Below are 17,997 nucleotides of genomic sequence, written 5' to 3' on the forward strand. Positions count from 1 at the left end.
GCTTTCCATCTTTTTCTTTCTTTTCTTTTTTTTTTAAGAATGTCCTCTGGTTTTTGTTAGATAGGGCTCTCTCCACCTTTATTAAAGTTATTCCTAGGTACTTTACTCTTTTTGATGCAATTATAAATAGGATTGTTTTCTTTATTGATATCTCTTCTAACTGTTGTTTGCATAAAGGCATGCAGCAGACTTCTGTGTATTGGTTTACATTGTAGCCTGTCACTTCACCGAGCTGTTAATATGTTTCTTTTTTAGTGGAGTCTTTAGGATTTTCTGTGAATATTATCATGTCATCTGATAGTCATCAAGCAGTGATAGTTTTACTTCTTTTCCAATTTGGATTCCTTTAATCCTGTCTCTTGCCTAATTGCATTAGCTAGGACTTCAATACTTTGTTGACTATAGAGTTAAAATAAGCGCATCTTGTACCTGATCTTAGAGAGAAAGTTTTCAGCTTACTCTCTTTGATGTTAGCTGCGAGTTTGTCATGCCTGGCCTTTGTTATGTTGAGGTATGTTCCTTCTAGGCCCTTTTTTAAAAGAGATTTTAAAGTCATACATGGACGTTGAAGCTTGTCAAATGCTTTCTCTGCATCTCTTGAGATGATCACATGGTAATTGTAATTCCTTTGTTTTTGATGTGGTGAATGACATTAATTGATGTTTATGTTGAACCATCCCTGGGCATATTACCGTTTCCTCACTACATAATTCTTTGAATGCATCACTGAATTCCACTTGCTAAGATTTTGTTGAAAATATTTGTTTGTGTGTTCATCATTTTTATTTTTTGGTGATCTTTCTTTGCTTTTAGTATCACAGTACGGTCTCCTTTCCCTTCCTTGTAACGATCTGCTAAATTTTCTATTTCTCTGTGATTCTGCCTTGCGAGGTTGTGTGATTCCCGTTAGTTTCCCAGTGTGTTTGGGTAAAGATACTCATTGCAGTCTCTTAATTGTACGCAGTGATCCTCTGTTTTTCTGAGATGTCTGTTCTGACACTCCTTTTTGATTTTTGACTTCATTTATTAGTACCCTCTCTCCTTTTATTCTTAGTGAGCTTCGCTAGAAAGTTGTCTGCTTTGTTGATCTTTCCAAAGAACCATGTTTTACATTTTTATTTCTATTTCATTTATTTTTTGCTTTAAACTTTATTATTTCCTTCTTTCAGGTAACTCGCTTCGTTGTTGTTTATCTCTCCTTAAGGTGTAAGGTTACATTATTTGAGATATTTCTTGTTTCTTTCATCTGTATTTCTGTAATTGCATTATTGGTACATTTTTTGTGGTTCTGGTTAACTCATGTTTTTATTTTTGTTTGCTTTTTAGTACTTTTTTTAATTTCTCCTCTGATTTCCTTATTAATCCAATAGTTATTCACTAGCAGCAGGTGGCTTAATGTCCACATATTTGGAGGGTTTTCTCACTTTTTATGGTTGATTTCTAGTTTGATACAACAGTGCTCAGGAAAAATTTCAATGTTGTTGAATTTATGGACACTTGCTTTAGGACCTGATAAAACATGGAAGCTTTTTCAACCTCCTGTTCACATCCCACCAGGCTGTGTCCTTTAAAGTAAACTCGGAGACTCCCTGTCCACTTTATCAAACAGGTGTTATATTACATTTTTATCTTTAGATGCAGATCCTTAGCTTACTTTAGAAAAAAAAAAAAAGTTCAGTAGTATTTTGTTTTGTTTTGTTTTGTTTTAATTTTGGTGCTTCCGATATGAAGAAGCTCAGGTAGACCTCCAACTCTCTAATGCTGTGGATGATGGGGGTATTGCTGCAGTCCATGTTGACTATTGGTTGTGTTTCCTCTACGAGGCTATTTTAACTTTTCTGGCTTACTGCTATATTATAGCTGTTCACAGAAATTTAGTAAACATTTGAGAGACTAAATACTCTTGGGAAAACACCTCAAATAATTGAATACTACTTAGGTGATATGCTGTTAACAAAGTAAGTAGAAGTTAAACACATCTATTTTTAAAGTTGCAGCTCACCTGACTGACTTATTCAAACAATCTTTGGCTACTATACCAGAATATTCTCCTGAAATATTTGGCAAAGATTTCTTGGAAAAGAAATGGCGGTAAGCTGATCCCGTAATGTTTTCCAATTAGTATTAAGCATACAGATAGGGAGGGGGAGGAGGGACAGGATGCTGGCAGCAGAGCACTGAGTGACAATGAAGCGAGTTCACAGGCTTTCATCTCCTCAGCACTGCTCAGTGCAGTGGTGGGGTTTGTTGTTGTAACCTGAGAGCGTCCACCTTTCACCAGGCTTTTCCTTTCCTTTTACATAGGCACAAAGAAGCATCAAAGAACTGGAAAGAAAAGATAGCTCTAAAGAGGTAATTCTACCCCGAAGTATACATATACCTGTGGAAAGATCCAGTCTTGCCAAGCCATAGAATTGCAGGACAGGATAGGTTTGAAGGGTGCCACCAGCTAGTAATTTTTTCCACTTTGTTACCAAGTGCTCATTCAGCATCTGTGTGATGATGTCATTAGCTCTGTGTGATGACATCAGTAGCTCTTGCAAAAGCCCATTTGACCACTGGGTCAATTCACTCCCTCTTTTTTTTTAATTTGTTCATTTTTTGATTTTTTTTTTTTTTTTAGCATTAACATTGTATGTAGCTAGTGGTTTTGCACTCTGGGGTAGGGCTTTCCCTCTCTTAAGCAAAAAAAAAAAAAAAAAAATGAGACCCAGCTATTCTCTGTGCTTTGATCATTTTACAGATTAATCGGTATTCTAAAATTTTATGTAGAACATAGTCATAAACACGCAAGAACTCTGTTGATACACATGAGGAATATATTCTTAGCATTACTTGTTTGGTTTCCTTTTAAGCCCAGCTAAGGATTCCCACCCCAGTTCTCTTGTCATAAAGGAAGGAAGCCAGCTATTGCTGTTAATAACAGTAGAGTACATATACTCTACACGTTCGCATGACTCCTCTCTAGATTGACTCCCAGGATACATATCCTCCTTTTATTTTAATTTAAAAAAATTTTTAAAAAGATTTATTTATTTATGCATACAGAGTTGGGGTATAGGCCAGAGGTGCAGGGCAGTGAGAGGGTTCACCAGAGACAGAGTGGGGAGCAGAACAGGCCAACGGACGAAGCACACTGCTGGGGGGAGCAGCCGGCGGGTCAGGAGAGGTCTGCCCCACCATGTGGGTCACCTCCGGGGAAGAGATCAAACTCATGCTGAAGTGGCTTTAGGTTCTCAGTGCTGTGCTTTAACCTGCTGCACTACCAGGGAGGGCTCACATATCCTTCTTAGTAGAAGTATCCAGGTTGCCTCCCAGAGTGTGGTAGGAAAGTGGTGAGCCCAGTACTCACGTTTCATGGGCCATCCCAGTAAACAACAGCCAATGAACAAGTTCATCCCGTCTTCTAGAACATGCCTGAAAGGACTGGCAAGAGGTTGGTGTCGGTGATGCTGGTGGAGGGAGGCAGAGAGGGGACCCCTTGGGCAGAGACCACCTTTGAGTTGTGTGTTATTGCTTTTAAAATTATGAAGGTGCATGCCTTATCCATTCATATTTACACATTCTGTGAAACTGCATTAGTCTCACATTTAAGCTTACATGTAGGTAGTGGCAAACCAGGGGACATTTCTGAAAACAAAAATGAAGCACATCATTAGAAATGTGTCATATAAGCAGGAATGCCGGCCAGCCCGTCCTCAGGACTGGGTCTGTGAAATAATAGAACAGCTCAAAGAGAAGGAAAGAAACAGACGTGTTGGCAGTGTGGAAAATGGATTGGAAAGAGGGTTAAGTCAAGAGAAAGTTTCAAGAAAGTGGAAGGTGACCAACAGATGGGCGAGGTCATGGGAAAACAGTAAGGGGGAAGGGAAGGGGAACCTGGGTCTGTCAGCTGGACACCTCCTTGATGACTTAGCTGAGAACAGTTTTAAGAGCATGATAATCAGTACCCGGAGTGTCACGGGTTGATATAGGAATCCTGTGAGGAGTAGAGTGATTCTAATGAGAAATAAAAGTTATTTACCTGACGGTGTTGTTCAGCCAGTGTTGCCAGAGAGGTCGCCAGTGTGAGAGAGAGAGCCCTGTTCTTAGAGCCAGCGACCTCACTGCACGCCAAGGCGGCGACTCCGGGTCAGGGAGCGCCTGGTCGCTTGCTTCAGCAAGAGGCACCTGCACCTTCCAGTGCGCTCGTCTGGAAGACGAGAATGGCTGGGCCCTCTGGTGTCGAAAGCCTCCCTCAGCCCTCATGCTGAGTGACGAAAGCTGACCAGCATGTGAGCTTACCGAGGTCATGAGCGAGGGTCAAACTCAGAGCTCGCCCCTTCCTGGCTGTCTGAGTTAGGATAGGTTACTTAGCCTCTCGGCACCTTGCTTTTCTGACCAATAAAATGGGAGTCACAATAGTAATCCGGTGTTTTTATAGGATGAAATACGAAGTATTTGCAAAATTTCAAGCATGCAGTCAGCAGTTATGAAGAGAACCTGTTTCTACTAGGAGCAAGCTTGGCTGTATCTCACAGCCCCAAAGTCAGCGCTTTTATGAGCTAGAAGTTTCTTTTTCCTACTAGAACAGAGTCCGGGCCAGGCGGGTCACAGCAGGTGTAACACCTTGTTGTTATGTGTCTGCTCATCCTTATTCTCACACGTGGTTCTCGTCCCTGAGGTGTTTACATAAGTAAAATGACAACTCTGAGTCCAGTCACGAATCCGTATTTCAAGATGTAGAAAAAGAGGAGAGTCAAGGACACAGAGAAAGTGACCCGTGGAGTCATCCCTGGAGGCTTGCCCGGTCACACCAGTCCCCGTCTCAGGGGCTAACCCTGAGAGGCAGGCTCAGGCATGGATTTGAGCTGGGGAGTCGCCTTCCCGAAACAGGTCTCTGGGTTGGAAAACAACGGTTGCTGTTATTTTAGTTGAAGCGACTTTTTTCACAACTCATTCCTCAGGCTCTAGTTTTTGTTAGTGTTGTTCTGAAGTGATGGGAATCAGTAGAATCTAGCTGACATGGGAACCTCAGTTTACAAAAAGGTAAACTGTTTGGATTATAGGCGTTTGAGGTCAACTGCAAAATCAGAGTAACGTGATATCATTATCTCTGGTTTCTGAGTAGTAAATGTGACCATGATAGAGGAAGTAGAGAAGGAACCAATGAGCGATTGAGCGAAATGCCTACTGAGGTCATTCTTAGCAGTGTTTAACCTGAGTGATTGCACTTACAGTGGGATTTAGAGTAAAACACAAATAGTGATTTTAAATACTCTGTCTTCTTTTGCATCATTCTGGAAATATCAACCAGGAAGGACATTGAGAAAACAGAAAATTACTTAATGGAAATTAGGAACAAACTCATATCACCTTACTTTAGCTCTGAGCTGGGCAAGAGCTTTCAGTCTCAGGTAAGTGAATGTAATTCACAGTGAAGCGAGCCTTTATAAATTTAATCCACTACACACGTTATTATATCATCTAGCTCTCCTCCTGTTTCTTTCCTGCCTCACTAACTAACCTTCATAAATCCATGTTCTTGAAAGCAGAAGAGAAAAAAGACCCATTTCAACTCTTATCCTTAAAAACAGGCCCCGCCAAGACATGACCCCCGCACCTTTCCTGCTCTGTAGTAACTTCATCATGGTCACTTCCCTCTCCCATGTATTTTAAGTCTTTCTGGAGTCAGTTTCTCCCCATTTGTGGTGATACTCGGACAAATCCCATTTTGAAGGGTTTACTCCACTGAAATTTGCCCTTGGGTCAGCTGCCGGCACAGCTCTGAGATGTGATGTTGTGGGTCTTGGAAGCCCAGGCCCAAGGGACTGTGCATCTAAGAAGCCTTGACATGCTGAAGTAGAGTGACTCCATTAATGTGTTCAAATTCCCCTATGTTTCTATGAAAATCCCAGCTACTACTATAAACCAGCAGCTGCCTGAGAAGCAGTTATGGCAAAGTATGACTAATTAGCAAGGCTAGAAATAAATCACCCGTTCTCCTCCTTGTTGAAGACAGCTTTTGAAGAATGAGAAAAGCCTTTTTATTGTCGTTTGTAAACGCTATTTTTCAGAGTCTAAAAATGATGCTTTCATCTTGGCTGTTCAGCTGCACATGCTTTTGGAAGTCGTCTCAGCCCTATGTAGGTCTAAACTAAGTTTCTTTTCTTTTTTTTTCCTAAAAGTTTAATTATCTGGAAACTCTTTCCAAGAACTTGCCTTCCTTTAGAAGGAAAGATGAAGAGGAAAACCAAACAGCTGTTGAAAGTGCATCTGATCTTCTACTAGGTATTGTGTTCCTTTAACTCTCCTTACTTGTATTCATGTACTTCATTGATGACTATTTCACAGCTGCTTCATAAAATGTCATGAGCTTTGACTACCTTTGGTCTCAAAAATAACTAATGATATAACCTGTTATGATCTCTGCCTGTGTGCTGTAGGCTTGACTGAGTTATATGAGGAAGCCAAGATGTAAATTAAAGTCAGTGTTTATCCTGTATATTAAAATTTACCTAAAAATGTTAAGAAGACCTGACTAATAGTAAACCCATCCAAATAAAATCAGTTCCTCTAAGACAAGGAGCCAGAGCATGGAGAAAGCAAAGAGTGTTGGCTTGGACAGCTACATGCACAAAATAGGAAACTAGATCATTATTTAAGTCCATATACAAACATCGATTCAAAGTGGATTGAAGAGTTGGATACAAAGCCTGAAGCCACAGAATATGTAGAAGAAAATGTGGAAGACACACACCTGGCTGTCAAAGATGCATATGGGGACTCACCCCCAAAGGCATGGGAAACAAAGTCAACATAAATGGGACTACGTCAAACTAAAAGGCTTCTTGGCAGTGGCAGAAACCACCACACACCCCAAAAGGCAGCCTGTGGACTAGCAGGTGTCTGTCCATCGTGTGTTTGCCAGCGGGGTATTCCCAAAATATGTAAAGAACTCACACAGCTCAACAACATAAAGGCAGGTCACCCCGTCTGGAAAAGGGACAGGAGACCTGAATGGATCCTTCTCTGAAGAAGATCAGAATGGCCAACGAGCACATGAAAGGACGCTCAGGTCGCTTGTAGGAGACCCTCCGGTCAGAACCACAGAGATTCTCCCTCGCTCCTGGGAGAATGAGCTAGCTGTACCCAAGAACTGGAGACTGCAATGGCGGCGAGCTATGGCGGACAAGAAACACTGTTGGTAGGAGTGGAAGGCGGTGCGGCCCCACGGGGCACAGGGCACAGAGTGGACATTCCTTTGAGAATCTGAAACTGTGTCTGAGCGCTGGCAGTATTCATTTGCAGAATATGAAACCACGAATACAAAAGAGGCTTGCATCTCTCCTAATCACCCACCTGCGATGGATGACTGGATAAAGAAATGGTGCTGTATATATTCAGTGAGCTACTACTCAGCTAGATGGAATAGTGCCTTTTGGAACAACATGGATGGATTTGTTTGTAAAGATTTATTTATCTATGCATGTAAGAACCGGGGTGCAGGCCAGAGGTGCTGGGGGTGAGAGGATTCACTAGAGACTGAGTAGGGAGCAGAACAGGCAGATGCACTGACACCCACTGCTGAGGGGAGCAGCGGAAAGACAGGAGAGGTCTGCTGTGCCCTGGGGGTCACTCCCTGTCTGGGGATCGAACTTGTGCTGCAGGGGCTGCCAGTAGCTTCATCGTGCTGATTTTTAACCCCTGTGCCACTCGGGAAGTCCACAGTAAGGATGGATTTCGAGATGACCGTGCTCAGTGAAATAAGTAGAAAGCGAGAAACAACTACTGAATAGCCTCACTCATTTATGAACTGTAAATAACCAAAGAAAACAAACGACAAAAAGAATTCTTGGCCTATTGAAAAATCCGGGGGTGCTCAGAAGGGAGGGAGGGGGAAGGGAGGGCAGAGGGGGGTCGCCATGACCGCGGGGGCTGGAGAGCCTGTGGAGGGGCAGTGAAGCAAGTGTGCCTGTCAGACTGGGGGTGCCAGAGTCCTGTATTTGTGAACCAATGGGAGATCAACACCATTTGACTTAAAAATGTCTTTTTTTTTTAAAGATTTATTTATTTATGCATACAGAACTGGGGTACAGGCCAGAGATGAGGAGGGTGAGAGGATTCACCAGGGACAGAGTGGGGAGAAGAACAGGCAGATCTACAAAGTACACTGCTGAGGGGAGCAGCGGGCGGGTCAGGAGGGGGCTGCCACGCCATGTAGTCAGGGGCAGGTGGGGATCGAACTCATGCGGAAGTGGCTTAAGTTTCTTAGTGCTGTGCTTTAACCCGCTGCGCCCCCAGGGAGGGCCCAAAAATGTCTTTTAATTAAGCATAAGCAGTAGGCAATAAGCATAAGTTAAAAGGATGAGGCCTCTAATTCCCGTGGAATTGGAAATGAGAGCTGAAGCCTGAAACAGTGACCTGTCAGTTTGACGGGGAGAAATCACAGGATGAAGATGGACAGAGCGAGTGTTGACCCCTTCTGCTCCTGTGCAGGGAGAACCAACAGGCGAGTCTAATCTCCCTGGAGGGGACGTGAGGCCACGGAGGTGTCCAGTATTCCAGCAGCCAAACGCTTCAACCAGGGCGCGCGCACACACGCCACACCCATCAGGAGGCATTTGTGTGTCCCGTCCTTGATAAAGATCTTCAAACTGTTAAGTCCCTCCAAAGATCGAGGGAAGACTGAGACTGGGTTGCAAAAAACAACACAGACTTAAACGTCGTTGGAGGACTGTCCTAAATACCCTCGATAATACTTGTTTTGGGTTTTCTAGTTCTCCAGCCTGGTAAAACTTCAATACAGGACACCTCAGACACACCAGATCTTCCAAAGGACACCAGCACAGCCGTCAGCGAGGCCACCAGCCAGCACCGGACTGAAGACTTAGTGAAGCCCCGGAGAGGTAAGGCGGTCATTTGCTCTGTCTCACTGTCATAACCAAACATGATGTCTTTTTGGTTGCCAGCTACAGCCAACGTATTCTGGAGTGTTACAGATCCTGGAACCTTGGAACTTCATAAGGCTCCTCAGTCCCTAAAAATACTTCAAAAAATATTTGAGATTAAAAAATAAATGGCAGGCACATCTTTTAGGTTTGTTCATTTGTTCGCCCCAGACAGAAGGCTAATCAGTGATTTTACCAACAAGATGGGTTTTATATGGAAACAGTAACACACGTTTTGAGCCCCTAGTGATTTCACTGTGGGACTTAAATTGGCTTCTGTTTTCAGTCATCTGCTGGTCTGCAGGTGCCAGAAGAGAGGCAGAAGCAGTAGACTGTCTCACGCGACGCACCGCTTTGTGAGCTCCTGAAACTGAAGTGGGAGTAACACTGAATAATATCTGTGGTGGAGTCTCGTGACACTGATCTCAGGGGTTAATTGAGCTAAATCTGATTGGTCAAAAAAAAGGAGAAACAGTACTTTAAATTGTGTGCCTGAATGTACACACCCCTTAACCCCTGGCGGCGTGTTCCAAATTGAGTGTGATGAGAATCTGCTGGTAGGTCCAGGTCACCTCTTCCCAGGTGGGCATCATGCCAAGGCGTGTGCCAGTGAAGATACTCAGCTGCGTAAGGCTCTTGCTTCTTTACTCCAAGAGCTGTTTCTCTTAAAAGATTCATTGAGTGGATGACTTGTTTGATGTCCGCTGTGAGCCAGTCATTGTCCTAGGCGTGAAAATAAAACAGCTACAATGCCAAAGTCCTACAGAGCTGTATGTACTGTGGGGAGACTGAGCAGCCCTGTTGTCACATGAATAAAACAGTAGAAGGCTGAGCGTGTCTCGAGACCCAACACCATCCCATGGGGGCACTAGAGGTCCCTCTGTGGAGGGACAGTCACGCTGAGGCAAGAATGGTGATGAACCAGCCATGCAAACTGGCGGAGAGGCAGTATGAGGGAAAATGAAAACACGCATTACTAGAAGTAAAAGGTGTAAAGTCAAGGCGGTCTAAAATTTGTAAAGAAGGAAAATGTGATGCACCAAGGCTGTGTCCACTCTGCTTTCAAGAAGTGGCTAGAAAGTTTGTCTGCCCCTCTGCTTGGTTTCTCTGTGCTCCACATGGAAGTGACTCCACCCTGAAAGCACAAATGGAGCTCATCCCGGGCAGAGCCCTTGACTTTTTAGAATCTGATTTTTCTTTTTCTATTTTTTTTTAAAAGATGTATTTATTGATGCAAACAGATCTAGGGTACAGGCCAGAGGTTCAGGGGCGGGGAGAGGATTCTCCAGAGACAGAGTGGGGAGCAGAACAGGCCAACTGACTGAGTACACTGCTGAGGGGAGCAGCAGGGAGACAGGAGAGGTCTGCCGCGCCCTGTGGGTCACCTCCGGGCTGGGGATTGAACTGGAGCTGAAGCGGCTGAGACGAGCCTCACAGTGCTGTGTGCTAACCTGTTGTGGCACCAGTGATGCTCATCGTCCCTGCTGCCCATCTCCTGGGGCTGTTGTAGAACCAACACTAGGTGAACTCTCTTTGTGAGATGGAAAGCTACCCAGCTAGAATGAACAAAAGCTCCTGCCTTTTAATAGGCTTTTGAAAAGGGCAAGAAGTTTCCTAACTTGGCTTAGGTTCTTATCTATTCTGGTCTTGCCTCAGATGCCTTGAAATAAAATGTCCGTATGGCATAATTTAAACTTTTTAGCGGAACCAGAATTGTTTGAACCGCTGAAAATCCCAACCCAGTCACTGCTGCAGGATGTTGCAGGACAAGCAAGGAAAGAGAAAGTGAAGTTACCTCACTATTTGCTGAGTTCCAAACCCAAGTCTCGACCTCTGGCCAAGGTAAGAAGGATATGGGGAAAATTCCCGTAGCCGGTCGGTGTGTTTTGTGATCCTGACTCTTGGACTTTGATTTCCAGCCACGGTTTTCTGCTACTTGCTGCTGTATAGGCTGTCTGGCCATGAATGCCTTGACGTCCCACTGAAATAAACCAGGACGGGGCTTTGCTAGAACCTGCTAGGCTCACGTGAGGAATTTTGAGCCAGCTGGTAAACCATCGGTAACTTCAGATCAGTCATGCTGGGCATATCTAAACATCCCAGCAATTGGCAGGTGCCACTTTATCAAAGTTCTTCCCAAGGGGCCAGCTGGCCCAGCCCTGGCCGAGGGGCCACTGGACATCTTTCTAATGGCTTAGGATAAAATTCAGACCTCTTAGCAAGACTGTAAAGCATGACCCCATTTGCTCCTTCTTACCCTTACTGCCCCAGACTTCATTTTTTCCCAAGCACCAAATTTCTTCCTTTCTCAGAGCCTCTAAGGTCAGCCCTGCTCCTCGGCTCTCTGGGGAGCCTTCCAAGAGCCCACCAGTCCAGGGCCCAGTGGCGCTTCGAAGCCGTCACTGCACATCGTGTCCACAGCCTTCTCAGAATGATCTGCAGTGCAACTGAACCGTGCAGAGGTGCCGCTCACACGTCAGTGCGCACGTGTATTACTTAGGGACCTTGTTCAATGCAGGTTCTGCCTCACTGAGTCGTTGAGGCACCCTGCAGTTTCTGCCAGCCCCCAGGTGAGGCCAGATGGCCCGTGTGCAGGACAGCCGGGGGCGGGGGGGTCAGTGCTTCTTCCAGAACAGTGGCAACTCTTGAGAACTTTTGTACATGTTCAGACACGACCCTACCCCAGACTCCCTCACTGAGAAAGTGAGGATGGAGTCAGCCGTCGGGGTCTTGACAAGTCTTCCTGGTGAGCTGCTGCTAGCTGAAGTGTGATATTCACGCACTTACTCCTTCATTCCTTCTCCTTAAAACAAAGCCTAAAGTACTTGCTCACAGTCACAAGGACTGCATGAGGCCAGAAAGGGGTGTTTCCTTCCAGGACACACAGTTGTTTTCCTCTGCTGAGAGTCCTTTTCTTCTGTTGGAAATGCCAGAGAGAACCATTTCATTTTATTACTTTTTCTTTAACACAAAGGTGAACAATCCAGTTGGAGGAAGAGTGAAGACATCTTCTGTCGCAGCTGCCGCCATTAATAACGCAAATTCATCCTCTTTCGGATTCCACCTGCTCCCCTCATCAGTGAAGTTTGGGGTGCTCGAAGAAGGACAAACCTATACAGCCACTGTAAGGCTCAAGAATGTTGGGGTGGACTTCTGCAGGTGAGCAAGGCCCAAAAGTCTGCTTAGGTCAGCCCACCCCGCTCTGCAGTTCACCTTTGGCTACACCAGAGAACGCTGATTGCATTGAGCTGTGACTGTACTCTGCATTCTGCACCTTCACATCATTCGTTCATTAACGGGTCCTTTCATTCATCCCTGAGCAAGCCAGTATTAGACAAGCTTCCACTGTGTGAGAAGCACTTATCCCCACCCCATCAGTCATGTTCATTCCTGGGTAGAATCAACTCAGCTCTGAGCTGCACTAAGGAAAACACAAGTCATACAAGTGCTGCAGTAGCAAAAGCACAGAACTTGGGAGTCTGTCTAAGCCACACTGACCCTCAGGCCAGCTGACCACTGTTTGTGGTGTATGAGCTAAACGTGAACTTAATTACATTAGTGCTACATCATTGAGGCAAACGGAAAACAAAAGTGTTAACTTGAAGCATTTGACTCTGAAAATCTGACATGGAATCAGTAACAAACACCCCGGCTCCCAGTCTGGACCCCCTGTTGAAAATAGATCATGTCTGGCAGTCAGCTGCCAGTCCTCCAGTTCTGGATAAAAACCGCCATGTCTTAAAGCTTGTAGAGCCGAGACTATTACAGAGGACAAAGAGGGCCACTTGTGGTAAGGTCTTGGAGGCCAGAGCAGGGCTGGACTTCACACCTCCCAGCCCTGTTCCCTGGCAGCTGCTCCCCGGAGCCACCACCTTGTGTGGGGGTTCAGTCCTTCCCATGGGGTCTGCATCCCCAGAGGCCTAGATGCCACCCTCCGGCGGCAAGTCCCTTGAGCATGCTTTGATTCTGGACTGAGGCTCCAGGCTCCCCCCCCCCCCCCCCGAGCAGCGCAGCAGGGGGTCTGTGTCCCGCCTGAGTGGAGTCTGCCCCAGGAATCACGTAGCTGTCCTCAGACATAGCCTGAGGAGGCCAGGGCCACCAGAACAGACAGTACTCTTTTGTTCGGGCCCATGAGAGTTTCGCGTGCACATCCTCTCTGTCCCGCCAAGATTTCCAGTTCTAGAGATTTCGTTCCTAGGCTTGTTAAATTCGGCCACAGCCGGGCTGGGGTCCCCTCAGAGGTAGGTTGGCCCTGGCATGTTAACTCGCTCCAGGTCTTTCACCTGCAGGCAGCGCCCACCGCCCACAGCCCACAGGAAGGGGCGGGCCCCTGGGCACCTCGCGTGAGCACCGGCTTCTCCAGCCCTTTGTTTCCCTCCTCCCCCAACCGCAAACCCCTCCCACGGCTTTCCCAAGCGCCTTTACCCCAGCGGGCTGTGTGGCCTGGTCAGCGGCCAGCATCCGACGCCGAGGCCAGAGGCCGCGGCCTGGCGCCTCTGGAGGCTGCTGGCCTGGTGCCACTCCCAGTTGAATCTTAGGTGGCTTTTCTAATGCCAAGGGCCCCCCGTGACGGGAATGTTAATGCCTCCCGGGCTTTCTGACAGCGTAGAGTTCCCCGTGCGTGCCTCAGCCTCAGTTTGTCCCTATCTTCCTGTCCGGCCTCAGGTTTAAGGTGAAGCAGCCGCCACCCAGCACGGGCCTGAAAGTGACCTACAAACCGGGGCCGGTAAGTGCTGTGTGCACACTCTGTGTGTGTGTGTTTGAGAGAGAGAGAGAGAGCCCATGTGCCTGTGTGACCTCTTAGCGAAGAGGGCTTTAAGTGGTCCTGTCCACTCAGTGTGGCCACGGGTTGGTCTGCTTCTCCGCCCCACGTAAAGCCATCTGGTACTGGTGCAATGTGTGGCTTGATGTCGCTTAATTCCTCTCATTGCCCTGACATAAATCCTGCGCCTAGATAAAGTTAAACTTCCAGTGACCGGAAGCATTTCTGGAGTTTGCATCTCTTGTCCCCAAACTGTCGTTATGTACAGTAGTTTGGAAGATAGCTTTAAAAAATTAAATACCCTGTAATTGGCACTTGGACAACCAGTTGTCTAATCGGCAGCAAATCCTTCCGCAAAGTGAAAATTTCTGAGGAAAAAAAAGTAATTGTTCCATTCTTTAGACTTTAAGCCTGTTCTGTTCTCTCAGTGCTGCTCACATGGCAATAAAAGAAAGAAAAGGGAGTCGAGGCAGGTTGAGGGCGGGAAGCTGCTCAACAGCAGACCTTGGCCTTGTGATTGACAGAGAAGGGAGGGGCGACCCTGGACACTGGCTCTCGGGCTTCAGGGAGAATCCCCACCCATGGCCTCGGCCTTATTATTAGCAGGCGTCCCCGGACCAGCCCCTGGGGCGCAAAGCGCATCCGCATTGCCCTGGGGGACCAAGTGTCCCGTCTAACTTGAAAGGCACCTTGTACCCGACACCCACACTCTTGCCATCTGCCAGAGAAGATTATTAAATGACATCTTAAGAAAGAGCAGCTTATAAACTTCACCAGCTGCTTCATTTCTCCCAAGATCTCTGCAAGCATAATGCACACTAACAACCTGTTCTGAGTTCATCTGATACACCCCCCCAGTTGGGGGCATTTGGTGTAATTGCCTCTTTCAATTATAACTTAGAAGTGTGATACAAAGGCCAACTCAAAATAGGATAAAAGCATGTTTGTAACTCGGATCATTCATGACCTGGCCAGCGAGTGAGCTTGGTGCTTTACCGCCGCTTGCGTTACACGCAGCTCAGTTGGGCACATCCACGTGCCCAGTGTGCCAGCCTCCCGGGAGCATCAAAGGGGGGTCCGTCGCAAGGGACCTTGGAGAGCTGGGCCCACCGCACCCACTCAAGGGACAAGTGACTGTACGGGCGAGGAGGTGTCCAGGAAGACAGGCCCTTCACTGTGGATGGGGTGTGCAGGGTTTGTGGGAGCACTGAGCCAGGCACCGGCCCCATCACTAGCACCGCGCTCCGGAGCCCGAGGCCTGGCAGAGGTCGTCTGGATGCTGACACAGGCTGCCGCGGCCAGGGGCCAGCGGTCAGTTGGCGGCAGCGGTGGCCGAGCTGCCGCGCCACGCAGCGTGTTTTGGCCAGTGCATCCTCTCCCTTGCTTTTCTCATCTGCGGGGCACAGGGCGCTTCCATGGATAACTGCTTTGCTTCCGCCAGCCCTGATAGCTTATCACCTACTAAGCAGTAGTGTGGGTTCCAGCTCCGAACACAAACACATTTGATTAGGTCCACTGGGTCACGAGCGCCTCTGCCATAATTTATCATCACCGTCCTGGCTCACGATCGCAGAGTCGTCTCAACATAAACCAAAGCCAGAAATCAAAGCGAGCGCTTCTCTCAATATTCTCAGAAGTCCGCGACTCCTTTTCATCTACAGTAGGGTCTGTGCCAGACCCCCACAGGATGGCGGACCAGCTCAGAGGTACTAAGGAAACCAGCGTGTATTCTTTGGGCTCACGCTACGCTCTTAGACTCCCCGTCCCCCTTCTACCCCCCCAGTTTTTACTTTTTTCCTTTTTTGATAGTGGTTTTGGCTTGGGTAAAAATATCACCTACAGGCTTTTCCACATGTAAGTCGAACCACTGTTCGCCTTGGTGAGTTGCCAGCCCTAAATGAACAGGCTCGGAGCACGGTCACTGGTGTGATGGCAGGACTCCAGCCCCCATGTCGTCACCCCCACTCTGCTCCCACGGTGGGGCTGGGGACTGTGGCCCCGATGCTCAGAAAAGCAGAGGTGGGGAACATACCTTGCAAGCTCATGCTTGAAAAAAAACACGGAGGCATTTTTCAGTTCTATTATTTATAACGCCATAGCAGAGGAAGAAAATCCATTTGTATCTAATTGTTTTCCATGTGTAGTTTCTGATTTATTTTTTCCAGATAACTGTTCTCAGGTTTGCTTTGTGACGAGCCTCCTGGAGAGGCAGCTTAGAAACATAAACAGGTCTTTCTTTCTTGGCCAGAGAGTGTTCTCTTCAAGGAATGAGGCAAGAAGCCTGCCTGTACTTTGCTGTGCTTCCCCTTCCAGATAGATCAGGTTTCCCCTGTTGGTACATCTGCCTGTAGCTCTCAGACTAAGCCGGCTGGCGGTTAAACTACTTCTGTCTCCCTCTACTGGCTTTATGGGGCTACAAGTCGTAGGCCGGGAACACTGTGAACAGGGCAGGCAAGTGGTGGAATTCACCAGTCTCCGAGAGGCAGTTTGAGATTCTGTTTCTCCTAGACTAAATTCAGCTTTGTCTGCAAGGATGCCGATAGGTGGAAATGCGCTATTGGCGTTTGAGAAGTAGCACCCTCGTAGGCGTTTGCCTGGAGGGTCACCTCATGTCCTAACATCTAGGTTCCTGTGCATTTTCCTGAATAACCTCATTTTCTCCTTCCACCAATTATCCCGAGTCCCATGAACTCAATGCAATTCTCCCTCACAAATCAGTGGAGTCATGCGTCTACATGCTGGCCACAGCTCTTATTCATGAATGTGAGACTTCCACATGAGGAAAACGAGGTGTGCTTAAGTAACTTGCCCCAGTTAGCAGGAGAGCCGAGACTGGAACTCAGCTCCGTGTGACCTAACACTCTGTCCTCCCTTCCAGGTGGCAGCTGGTTTGCAGGCAGAGCTGAAAGTGGAGCTATTCGCCATGGCTGTCGGGGAGGACGGTGCCAGAGGGGCCGTGCACATCACTCACAATGTTGAGATCATGACTGAGCACGATGTCCTGTACTTGCCGGTGGAAGCAAATATCCTTTTAAGTTCTGTGCAGTCGCCATACATCGCACAGTCAGATTTGCAGTCGTGTTCAGTGTCGGAGATGCCATCTTGCTAGAAAGGATGGCCGGATCGTCCCTGAACCACACACACACGTGCCGTCTCCTGCATCTAGACAGACACGAAATAACCTAGTACATGCAGGTAAACGACATGGAACAGCAAACACAGAAATGGAAATTGGAATATTTGAAAAGATTATTCTGTAGCAGGAGAAGTCTTCACACGTGATTCCTAGATCATGTTAACCTTCAAATGAACCAATTATTTACAGCACTGTTATAGGGTCTATCTATATGATATTTGAGTGGAGTCTCATAGAAAGCAAAAACTTGATCAAAGGAAACTTAAAATAGAAAGATTGACAGGTTCCAGATTTCTGTGAGGAGTAGCAGGGAGCTCAATATGTGAGAGCTTAGGGAATATCAGGACATACAGTAGGAGAATTGGTGGGAATGAAATCATGGAAGACTTTAAATACTTGACTTAAATTTCCTTGTACAGCCAGTCAGACTCATTGAAGGTTTCTGATCCAGGGAGTGATATAAGCATTATCTTTATAAAAATGAAGCCAGAGTTGCTGTACAGGATGTATTAGAGGACAAGAGTGAATGGATTTGTAAATAACTGTGGGAAGGGTGCTTCAGTAGACCGAGTGTGAGATCAGGAGCTCGAGGGTGCGGCAGTGATGATGAAGGGGGGCGGCGTGGATGACAGCCGTTGGCAGGGAGACTGTAGACTCTGATATGGAACCCTTAGAGAGACGGAAGCCAGAGCAACTGACCGTTCAACTCGAAGGTTTTGGGCTCAAGTGGTGAATCATAGGTACGCAGGACACAGTCACAGAATCGCACAGCTGGTATGTAATTGTCTTAAAGATGCTGACATAGAAGCGACAAGTAAAGATACGGGAAAGAGGCGGAATTTGAGGTCTATTTCGGGAGCAGGAAGAAGCAGCTAAAGCAGGTAGAACAAGCAACTAGAAAACCGTGAAATTTCTCAGACGCCATAGAAAGGATTTCAGGGAAAATCATGACAGAAGTGACAGATGCTATGGAGAGATCAAGAATTCATATTTATATAGAACCACTAGATTTTATTGGGATTAAAAACTAAATGCAAAAGACTAAATGGGTGTCAAGAGAGCATAAGCAGTGAGTAGATTCTCTTTTAAGAAAATGTGTTATTAAAAAGGAGTATGTTCCCTCAGAGAGGCAACAAGGTAAAGAAAAGGCTCAGCTTGTAGCCTTAATT

At 46.6% G+C, this 17,997-nt stretch overlaps 1 protein-coding gene across 1 annotated transcript in view; it reads left to right on the forward strand.

The window, feature by feature from the left end:
• The window catches only part of SPAG17 (sperm associated antigen 17), a 128,538-nt gene that overhangs the window by 100,102 nt on the left and 10,439 nt on the right, over positions 1-17,997 (forward strand). The window contains exons 39-48 of the mRNA XM_004689481.2: positions 1,992-2,091; positions 2,305-2,352; positions 5,297-5,396; positions 6,168-6,270; positions 8,760-8,872; positions 9,718-9,730; positions 10,633-10,772; positions 11,905-12,089; positions 13,596-13,656; positions 16,571-16,715. Of these exons, the coding sequence (XP_004689538.1) occupies positions 1,992-2,091; positions 2,305-2,352; positions 5,297-5,396; positions 6,168-6,270; positions 8,760-8,872; positions 9,718-9,730; positions 10,633-10,772; positions 11,905-12,089; positions 13,596-13,656; positions 16,571-16,715 (1,008 nt within the window). The remainder of the gene's footprint in view (positions 1-1,991; positions 2,092-2,304; positions 2,353-5,296; positions 5,397-6,167; positions 6,271-8,759; positions 8,873-9,717; positions 9,731-10,632; positions 10,773-11,904; positions 12,090-13,595; positions 13,657-16,570; positions 16,716-17,997) is intronic.

This window comes from Condylura cristata, unplaced genomic scaffold, assembly GCF_000260355.1.
Source record: "Condylura cristata isolate star-nosed mole 26May11 unplaced genomic scaffold, ConCri1.0 scaffold00026, whole genome shotgun sequence".
NCBI classification, from domain to species: Eukaryota; Metazoa; Chordata; class Mammalia; order Eulipotyphla; family Talpidae; genus Condylura; species Condylura cristata.